The 11,453-nt window shown below is 36.8% G+C and overlaps 1 protein-coding gene across 1 annotated transcript; it reads right to left on the bottom strand.

Moving 5' to 3' along the window:
• Positions 1–202: 202 nt before the first annotated feature.
• prmt9 (protein arginine methyltransferase 9) lies at positions 203–11,408 on the bottom strand. The gene is made up of 13 exons (XM_082163219.1): positions 11,086–11,408; positions 10,361–10,563; positions 10,060–10,208; positions 9,199–9,435; positions 8,930–9,097; positions 8,389–8,491; positions 6,392–6,501; positions 5,985–6,177; positions 5,196–5,379; positions 2,562–3,249; positions 2,334–2,487; positions 1,194–1,316; positions 203–615 (listed from the first exon to the last, which is right to left on the bottom strand). The coding sequence occupies exons 2-13, from the start codon at positions 10,556–10,558 to the stop codon at positions 394–396; spliced, it is 2,529 nt and encodes an 842-aa protein (XP_082019345.1). The 5' UTR covers positions 10,559–10,563; positions 11,086–11,408; the 3' UTR covers positions 203–393.
• Between the last annotated feature and the right edge of the window lie 45 nt (positions 11,409–11,453).

Raw genomic sequence — 11,453 nt, 5'->3', positions numbered from 1 at the left:
ATTTACCAACTCCCATGTCATTCCAAACCTGTTTGACTTTCTTTTTTTTTTTTTACGAAAGAAGATATTTTGAAGATTGGTACCGACTTCTATTCTACAGAAAAAAAACGAAGAAAAAAAACGCTAAATTATTTCAAACGATTTTCATTTTTGGGTGAACTTTCCTTTTAAACATACCTACAAGAATCATCAAGCCACACAGTCATGGTGATATTATTTTAATGTAAAATGTGTTCTGTTGCTAAAAACAATAACTTTGTTTACCATACAGCAATTAAATATTTGCCCATTAGCAGCAGATTTTGGGAGTATGTTAAAAACTATATATTGGTACAGAATCCCTCCCACCATGAGTCACTGGTCACTGCCTGCCTGATGACATCATCAGCCCCCCTATTCCTGTTTAACAGCTGTAATGGATATGCTGCTCTTGTGGAGCCGGATGCTGAGGTGGACCCACTCTCCTCTGCTGACCGCCAGTGGTTGCTGGAGGACCACCGCCGCCTGCTTCCAGTGAGAGTCCTCACTGAAGGTGCTGACGCTCTGCTCAGAGTCCAGATGGATCTGGTACCAGAAGGGAATGGCAGTCACCTTGCCTGAGGTGCTGACCTGCACCTAACAAATGCAAAAGAATAAAAAGCACCTTAATAGGAAGTTATGGGGCCTATAGGGGGGACTCAAAATTACTTACAATTAGATAAAGTTTTTTGAGTTTTCAAATAAGCTAAAACAACCAAGTATCAATATATTTCTTGTTTTAATTCACCCCCTCAACAACTGTTTGTTTCCTCCCTCTGCTTGGTCCCCCAACTTTTTCTAGACTTGGAAAAGTCACATAATAAAAAAATTAATAAAATGAAAATGCCTTAGGAAATTTTATAATTAAGCTCGGCCAAGCTTTAAGATATTTTATCTGGTATAAATTGTGAGAGAAAATATATTTTTTAAGATCTTTATCCATAAATCACAATGATGAGAAATGCTAATTAATTTATAGTATTTATAAATATACTGAATCATTTTTTTTCTTTTCTTTTTTTCATTTTTCATTTTAGTTTAGTTTAAAATGTTAGTTTTAGTCATTTTACTACATCCAATATTTCGTATTTTATTTTATTTCAATTAATACAAATTATTTCAGTTAAAAATAACAACACCTCAATAGAGGGAACCCAAAATAACCCAAAACTCACTTTGACTTCTTTGTCGGTGTAATTGGCAGTGTTGTTCATGAGGTCTAGTGCGAAGAGCTCTACTGGTTCACTAAGATGTGTACATTCAAGGGTGGACAGGTCCAAAAACATATGAACAGGTACCTGAGGGAGAAAACGCACATTACAGAGACATTTTATCAAATTTACAGAAAACCACATCATGTACGTTATTGAATTTCTCTCAGAGCTGAATTATCAGAACACCCCAGTCCATACACAGCTTTAATACAATAGGGCATGAAATGGAAAATGTGATCTTTGATAAGCTAATAATCTTTCATATCTCACTAATTGTATGACATAAACATGTTGTTTCTGTTAAGGAAGTATGGCACTGATTGGACAATATTCCATAAATCAGCTTTACAATAAACCACAAAGCAGGGCTGTTTCTGGTCATTTTGGTGCCAAAGGTGGCAAATTAAACATGTACACTGTGATTCAATTCAATAAAACAACAACAAAAAAACAGCATAGACCCCATTTTGGCATCTGCACTAGAATGTGCCCTTGAGTTTGCAGGTCAAAGTCGAGTAAACTGAATGCAAACATTACACAATTGGGGGCAGTCATGGCCAAATGGTATTGAAAGGCTTACCAAGGCTGCATTTATTGTAAACAACAATTGTGAAATATTTGTAGAGTTTAAAATAATGATTCTATTTGAATATATTTTAAAATGTAATGCATTCCTGTGATGCCAAAACTGAATATGAAATAATTCATAAAATATTATGATTGATAATTAATGACTCTGATGCTTATGTCATGCACTTCAAATTCCGCACAAAGACAAGATGTTATGATGGAGATGAGCAAAGCCAGCATTTCCATTTTCACCCTCTCCTTTAAGTTTTAAATAAAGCATTTGCAAATTACTATGGAAACCTATATATATATATATATATATATATATATATATATATATATATATATATATACTTGGTTTGTAAATTAGATTTGTATAATAAATCAGATTTGGTTGCAGTGTGAACAAAGTCTGCATTACATTGAACGTCAAAATACGAGACAACATTTCAGAGCAAATATGGGACCTCATACACAAAGTCAAGAGATGAATAGTGAGCACAGTATTCACAGAGCTATTAAAGAACATACTGTGAATTGATTGATGAATGGAGCGATGTTGAACCCAAGAGTCGGCTCTGTTCCCTGAACGGCGCTTTCCAGAAGCAGCGTGTCTGACTCAACAAGCATACCGTGGATCACAATGCGCTCCGGAAAAATCTGTCCACCATCCTCCAACAAGCACCTGAAATGTTTACAAGAAGAACTGTAAGCCAACCTAAAGAAAATAACTAACCATAGTATGTTTTACACTCTTACCTAGCTAACGTTGCTTTCTCCAACAGTTTCTGTCTAATAAGGCCGCAAGTCTCTATGCAGTCTAGTATGATGGCGCTCCAGAGCTTCTCGATGGATGGCCGCTGAAGAACTGCAGAATCGTCCTCTACGTGACTCAGCCAGAACTCTAGTGCACTTTCAAGCACACCATTTTCTTTGGCCAGCAGTTTCAGCATAGTCTGGTGATGTTCCTTCTCAACTGAGCTGTAGGCTTGAACCAATCTAGAGCTGTTTTTATCTTCACTTGAACCTGAGTCTAACTGGGCTGCCATCAAAGAGAGCACAGAAAAGCCCTCAGAGACATCAAGCACATAGATTGGGTCAAGTTCTGTGTCTGACTCCTGTGACCTCCTAGTCGACTTTAGAGAAACCAAAAGTTTGCTCATGGCCTTCTGGAAGCTGTTATGATACGCCGTGTTATTGAGGAGGGCGATCTCTGAGGACTCCAGCATAAAAGCGCCAGAAGGTTTCTCCTGGGTGGTTTGAAGGCCAGCCAGAGCACTGCACAGCTCTGACTCAGGGTTTGCATTGAGGATTTTGGAAGGTCCTTTAGTTGCATTGTCCATTTGAAATGTGTGTCCGTCTCTTACGATAGCAATGCAGCAGAGCCTCAGATAAGAGTCCTTACAGGAAACTTCCACCAGTATTTCATCACCACATTTCACAGTGTCTGAGGGACGACATGAATTGATTTATTTATTTAATGCCATACCACCATAAAAGGCTATATTCATGGAAAACTAAAGAGTTTTAAAATTTACAATACTCATAATGAGGGACAACATGAATTAAAGTCCATTCATAAGGTGTGTTTGACTTGAAGTGGCGCTGCACAGACCGATCGCTGTATGACATCAAAATACAGTAAGAGTGATTCGGTCTGCTCTCTAATCGCTCTCACAGTACTTTGATGTCATACACCGATCGGTCTGTGCAGCGCCACTTCAAGTCAAACACACCTATTATTCACGAGTTCACACTTACAAATAAGTCAGAATAAATGCGTATTTGGCGTGCTGTCAGAGGAGAGGGCTCCGGGCTCGGTATTCGGCCCGAACCCAGAGTACTCCCCCCGTATTCCTGACTGTGAAAGAACAAGCCAAGAGTGAGGAGTCGGGTGGTGGAGGGATGCTGAAAACTGTCAAGGAACGTTAGGTGAGTTGACAGAGTGAATATATATATATGCTTCCTCTCATGCTGATAGGGTAGACATGGTAATTGTTTGATGACAAGTTGATTGGATTGATTATTTGAACGTGCTCCTCCCAAACTTTGTTTATGAAACATAATTTATTCAAAAAAGCTATTAACATTAGAACTGGCTGTAGATAAACCTTTAATCTTCTTCACTAAATAGGACTAAACACTACCTCGTGGTTTCATAGAAAAGGGTTAAGTTAGTACCAGACTAAAACAGATATTTGTGCACCAACATATCTTAAAATATGTCAGTGCCACTCTTTTGTCTTAATATGCACACCAGTAATGTTGTTGTTTTTTTTGTTGTTTTTTTGAGGCATGCTTATAAAACCTACTTAAATGTCATAATTGAACTAAGGCCTAATCCTGGCTTAATCTAAGCCCTGTTTGTGAAACCAGGCCTTGATCTAATGCAAATATCATACGCAAATAAACAGCTATGTATTAGTTTCAACCTCATGTGATGCATATGCTCACACAAAAATCGCTGCAAAAGATGCTTTCCAACACCTGTTTTACCATTCGTTGTAAAACTGTGGACCTATTTTTCCAAACGCCTCACACCCGTACATTCTTCTGTTGAGAGCTTGAATAATAGACACTCCAGCCCACAAACAACCCCATTTCCGTTTCCGGCGGCGGAGTAATACCGTACCTCACGGCACATCCAATACAAGTCAATGGAGCTGGACAAAAACTACGATAAAACCTGTTGGAAAGCATCTTTTGCAGCGATTTTTGTGTGAGCATATCAGTGAACACCCCTGACCACTCGGTGAGTTTCACGTCTTTGTAAACGAAAGTTTAATGCGTTTTAGGAAGGATTGTTCCAGTGCACCTATGCAGCCATTGTGGAGGTGGGGGGAGGGGTGCTACCACAGAAACCGAAAATTCTCGGGCCAGCAGCATTTGTCCAAATTTCAATCTTAACCATTCTATTTCATCAGAAACAATCTGAAAACAGGGCTTTAAGTGTAAAATACCGAACTTGTCCTTTAAGATAAAAATAAACTAAAGAGGGTCTATATTGAAGGGTAAATTGCTGCTAATGTGCAGTTAGTGAGACTACTTCCTGTTCTTGTAGAACATTTGTCATTAATGCATCAATAAATTAATTAAAGCAACTAGTTCTAGAGCAGTGGTTCTCAACCTTCTTCACTCCAAGCCCACCCATTGTCCACAATAATATTCAATACAGCCTAGATTAAAATAAATAAATAAAATAATTAAAATAAGAATAATTACATTTCAGGATGCCAGACGTTTTAAGAGCTAAATGTTCTTCAAGGTTCAAGGTTTAACCATTAGAGAATTCTGAATATTTATTATAAAAAGGCTTCAAAACCACTGCTCTAGAGTCATGGTCCTCTTTACAATATTCTCTATATTTTTCAATTGATAGGCAGCAGTTCTTACTGAATGGAGTCTGCACTGGATAGATGGCCTGCTCCCAGCACGTGTCTTCCTGTGGGCCAGTGGACAGGTGGTTGTCCTGGTCCAGGTGTAGCTGAAACCATACTGCCAGAGCATCAAGAATGCCCTCCCGAGTCACACACAGCCGCATCTGCATCACCTCTCTGGAGCAAAGACCCTCCAGCTCCTGCAACACAGAGAATGCTCATGTCACTTTAGGTATTTCAGTAGTGTAGTTTCTCAACCATTTGCCTAATGGTAACAGCATGTCTCTGTTGCACTACAGGTAAGATTTTTAAATGTTAAATGTTTTTGAAACAAGTCTCTTATGCTCACCCAGGCTGCATGTATTTGATAAAAAATAATCAGTAAAATAATAAGTATTACCAGTTTAAAAGAGTACAATTTAAAATAATTGTTTTCTATGTGAATATGTTTTAAAGTGTAATTTAGTCCTGTTATGGTAAAGTTGAATTTTCAGCAGCATTACTCCAGTCTTCAGTGTCGCATGATCCTTCAAAATCAATCTAATATGCCAATTTGCTGCCCAAGAAACTATATATACAGTATGTTCAAAAGAACAGCATTTATTTTTATTTAATGGAATTATTTGATAACATTTTAAGTGTTGTTACTTTTGATCAGTTTAATTAATCCTTGCAGGATAAAAGTATTCATTTCTTCCAACAACATTGTGACCTGTTTGAGTTTTGTTTTATTATCAAAAAAAAGATTTTAGTTCAACACCCTCCTGCTAAATACATGGCTCTATATGTTGACTGAGTTCAATACCTGCACATTATTGAAGTCTATGTCCAGAGCTGTGAAAGGCTGTGTGAGCTGAGTGTATCCTCCACGCAGGCGGCTCAGTCTTTCAGTGGTGTAGGGCTCTGTGCTGTCCTCAGTATCAGCAAAACAGCTAACAGGACTATAGATCTGTCCTACAACAGACAGATCTAAGCCTCCCAATGAAGAGACACACAGCCTGCAGAGGGTTGAGTGGATTATTAAGATGTGCAATGCTTTTAGTAATTCAGTCACTGAATGTTCATTGTATTCTTTCTAAGATCATACTCTCTAGAGCCTGCTTCTTTGATAACAGTGTTTATATTTGACCTTTAACGGTCTAAAAAGAAATGTATTATAAACGTACACATTTACAACGTGTCATTTATGCATGAGTAGCTTTAGTCACTGACCTGTGGTGTCTCCGGATCTCATGGCACTGCACAGCGACTCCAAACACAGTTGCGCCGGCAGGTATTACCCGGCCCGTTTGCGAGGGACTGGACAAGGGTTCTCGAAAGTTCTGTTGAGATGATTTAATTATTAGTTGGAATGAGTTGAAAATTATGAATCACTAATGTTTTTCTTTTAAATTCAAAGTGTATGAATTTAGGGTTCAATTCTCACTATGAACTAGTTGCTTATTAGGATGCATATTACTAGTATATTGGCTGTTTATTAGTACTTATAAAGCACATATTAATGCCTTATTCTGCATGACTATATTCTACATCCCTTTATCTTACCCAATACCTACACTTAACTACCTTAATAACTATTAATAAGCAGTAATTAGGGGTTTATTGAGGCAAAAGTCGTAGTTAATAGTTAGTTAATAGTGAGAATTGAACCGTAAACTAAAGTGTGACCATATATATTTGAAACAAAATGTAATATTAACAACATGTATCAATTATGGAAGCTTGCTTCCCCCACGAAAAACAAAAAAAACGTAATTGCGATTATTTCTCTCACCATTCTGACTTTTTTTATCTTGCAATTGTGTTTTTACATTTCACGATTCTGAGAATTTTCTAATAATTGCGTAATATAAACTCGCAATTTTAGCTTTTTTTCAGAATTGCTTAAAGGGGTGGTTGATTATGATTTCACTTTTTTAACTTTAGTTAGTGTGTAATGTTGCTGTTTGAGCATAAACAACATCTGCAAAGCTACAATGCTCAAAGTTCAAAGCAAATGGAGATATATTGGAGAAATTGTTTTTTAAGGACTACAACAAATGGCTGATAGGGACTACACGACATTCCTCCCGGGTTAGTGACATCACCAACCCTAGAATTTACATAAACCCACCCCCGGGAACACGATTTATAGATTATCATGACAGAATATGCTAATCAATGACTAGAAGACAACTACACATTTAATCAACTAACCATTCAGAAACGTCCTGTTGCATTCTACATGTTGTCACTTCTTCTTGAGTCTTTCCATCTTTGCCTGACTCCGGTTTGAACATAAAAGGCTAAAAGTTTTAGAAATTTTCAGTGCATGTCTGTGTGAGGTAAAAGGACACAAGCTGTTGAAGCTCCGCCCCCTGTGCTGTGAGAAGTAGCTCATTTGCATTTAAAGGGACAGACACAAAAACGGTGCGTTTTTGCTCACCCTCAAAAAGTTTAACATGCTATATAAAAATATATGTGGGGTATTTTGAGCTAAAACTTCACATACACACTAGGGGACATCAGATACTTATTTTACATCTTGTGAAAAGGGTATTATACCACCCCTTTAATATAAACAGTAAACACTTAATTCTCTGGGTCAGTATTTTTTCCTCAGAACTGAGAAAAGAATTGCAAGGAAAAAGCTGTGATGCTAAATATTCTTAATTGCGAGTTAAAATCTTGCAATTCTGACTTTATTTCTCACAATTGTGGGTTTATATCTCGCAATTCTGAGAAAAAAAGTCAGAATTGAGAGATGCTTCCATAATCAATTTTTGGATCAGAGGAAAAGCTAATTAAAAAAAAGAAAATCCTTAATGTTATGGTACCATGTTGATTTTAAAACAGAGTCACAAACATGTTAAAACACATGCATGTATCTCGGGTAGTCACTAGGTGTCCCTGTTGACTAAATCTCTGATAATGATACTGAAAAAGCTTAACAAATTTAAAGTAAGGATTTAGAAGAAATAATCTAGTTCTAGGACAGCAAAGTATGATTTTTGCCAAGATTGCCATAAAGACAGACAGAGACAAAAATCTCTTAGTCACTGACCACGGCCGGATAAACATTGGATCAGACAGGATAAAGTAATTTGTATAAAAGGATTACACTATAATCAGAGTTTAGTTTGAGGCATCACGTGACCCCACTGTAGGTTTGCTGATCAGAACAATCAATACTGCATACATATAGTGAAATCACTGAGAAAGTGACTTACAGGTGGAGGTAACAGTAGATGCTTCCATGCATGGATCAGACTCTCAATGATGCCCTCACCAAACAGCCCTGCATCTACTGTCTCTGTTACAACCAGAGACACTCTAATGAAAGAGATATAATACAGATCAACACACTCTTGTTATCTTCAATGGATACCATAGTGAACTGTTTATATGATTGAAAAGTTTAATTAAAAACAAAGATGCAATGCACTCTGTAGGCAAAAACATTTATGTTCAAATTCAAATAAGTCAGTCAGAATTTGCTTTTCGTCAATGCAATATTTTACACATTTTGGGTCAGTATGATTTTTTTAAAACAGAAAACAGTTATTTTAAATTGTAATAATATTTCACAATATTACTATATTACTCTATTGTCAAATAAATGTAGCCTTAGTGAGCATAAGAAGCTTCTTTCAAAAACTTTTACAAATCTGACTGGTGGGATTTATGTTTGCAAAAAACACAGATTGTTATTTTTCCAGCTTAAAACCATGTCAATATGGATCTGGTTAACTGTATAAAGAGATTATTTACCTATTTGGAATGTCTTTAGGAATTTCCATGTCCAGAGACTTCAGGTGAACAATCTTGATGCTATCTGCCATCCCATTGGCTGAGAGCACCTCGCATGCCAGCTCATACATTGTCTTTGACAGCTCACAGGCATAGACCTCAGCAGCGCCTGCCATCTTTGCACACATTCTAACATACCAACCGAACAGCGTCAAACCACACTCACCATTGTATATCAGTTGTAGCAGACGTTTGTTACATGTTATGTAATAGTTTCTGAAAAATCGTACCCAAGGATGCCGGTGCCAGTTCCGATGTCCAGAACAGAGCTGCATCCTCCCTCAACAGCTTTCTTAATAGCCAACTGGTACTTGTGGTTCCGCCCATGGTCGTTGAGCATTAAGAAGTGCCAACGTTCCACCAACCAGTTTGCAACACGGTAAAAGTTCTCCTTCGCCTCTGGGAAGTCTGGTCGGAGTTTAAGGGCTTTGTAAAAATGCCCAGCAGCCTCATCCCGAAATCCCATTCTGAAACAAAAGAAACCAATCCAACAATTGACTATGTTTGATTGATTATGTTTGTAAATGAACAACACGGTCCACCATTCAAATGTCTGGGGCCATATATATATATTAACCAAGTTTCTATTTCTATAAACTAAATTAAATTGCTATTAATAAGAAATACAATTTTCTAATTAAAAATATATAGCGGAACAACTGTTTTCAACATTTATAATAAAAATATTTCTAGAGCACCAAATCAGCATATTAGAATGAAGTTACACTTTATTTTAAGGTGACATAGTTACATTGTACTTACTCTAGTAAGTACTGAGTAATATTAATTAACTACATATACTTACTATACAGTTACAGTTAGGGTTTGGTTTAGGGTTAATTACTTGTAATTATGCATAATTTACAGTCAAATATTTTTTTACAGTGAATTATGCATTTTTTCATCAAATAAATGCAGTCTTGGTGAGAACAAAAGTCCTCTTTCTAAAGTTTTCAAATATATTACCAACCCTATATTTTAGAATGGTAGCGTATGCATTATACATGTATCAATAAGACATGATTACATAATCTTGATAAGATAAATGTGACTTTTCTTAGTTCACAAAGACCACTAAATAAATAAATAACCTGAAGAGATGCTCTCCCATACTGTTCACTATAACCTCATCCACTGGAAACAATTCCATAGCTTGTTCATAGCAATCAAAGAGGTCCTGGATGCGTCCAAGAGAGTCCAGCTCATCAGCCCATTTAAACAGAGTGAATCTGAAGGACTCCTATAAATAAAATAAATAAAAAAAGCATTTACAGATTTTGCAAAAGAGGTTCTGAAGCCTGAACAACTTTATGATTCCACCATACATCGCTGCAGTAATCAGACATGAAAACATGGAATAATAATAATAAAAAAACAATAAATCAAGCTTACATTTGCAAAGTCTCTTAGTGCTGGGGCAAGGTTTAGAGCCAAAAGATAGTGAACAAAAGCAGTGCCATAGTCCTGACTGAACAGACACTGCTGAGCACTTTCCAGTGATCTAGACACCAGCTCATTTCTCGCAGCATCTTCTCTCTGAGTTTGTCTATGACGCCTCGTCCTCTTTGGTCTTGTAGTGGCATTAGGCATCTTTTCTGTGAATGACAGAGCTAATTATATATCACTTGCTAAAGTTGAAAAACATGAAAAATAGACAGTTTTTTGGTGGTGGGTGGTGGGGGGGGGGGGGGGGGGGGGGGGGCAATCCCACCATTGTCAAACATAAATATACAAATGTTTTAGTGTAAAATGTAACACATCTGTGTTTGAGCATATAGGCTATATTTACTCATGAAATGATAACATAATATAATCAAAAGGACACATTTTTTAAGATATATTAATTATTCATATTTAATCAGACAAATCTGCTCATTCCAAAAATCTGTAGATGTAAGTTAGCAAATGTGATTTTGGTTCCAACAGAAAAGATTTTCATAAATCAGAATAACAACATTGAATATGATTTCCCCCCAACGAAATAAGAAACCAGAATTATTACATTTTGCCATTTAAAATGCAGATTTCAAGAATTAATTTAACATTTTTTACAGCATTATTTGTAACGTTCAAAATTTGGATTGAAAAGGTAAAGGCTGATTTATGATTATATTTACCTTCTTCAGGCTTGCTAGTTGAGATTCCGGGGCTGTAAATTTATCAATGTTCTCTGCGACTCCAGCCTATCGCTGTAATTAAACCCCCGAACTGCGCTTAAAACATATTTTTATATTGCTTTATCTCTAGATGAAAGCTAATACTACTGAAAATCTGCTCCTGTACTGCAGGTCCGTTCAGAACAACCAGGCGGCCGGAAACAACATCCGCTATTTTCAAGTTCCACATAAGATTTACTGACTCTGACCAGCCCATTACGGTATTAATAGTGAATTTTTTGAGAAACCCAAAATTTGATACTTATGCAGAACGATTTATACACCTGGAACAGATGTCAATTTCTACAATAACAGTCCCCGCGTCCCAA

Source organism: Leuciscus leuciscus, assembly GCF_965113295.1.
Source record: "Leuciscus leuciscus genome assembly, chromosome: 3".
Lineage (NCBI taxonomy): Eukaryota > Metazoa > Chordata > Actinopteri > Cypriniformes > Leuciscidae > Leuciscus > Leuciscus leuciscus.
This window is presented reverse-complemented; position numbering and strand designations above follow the sequence as displayed.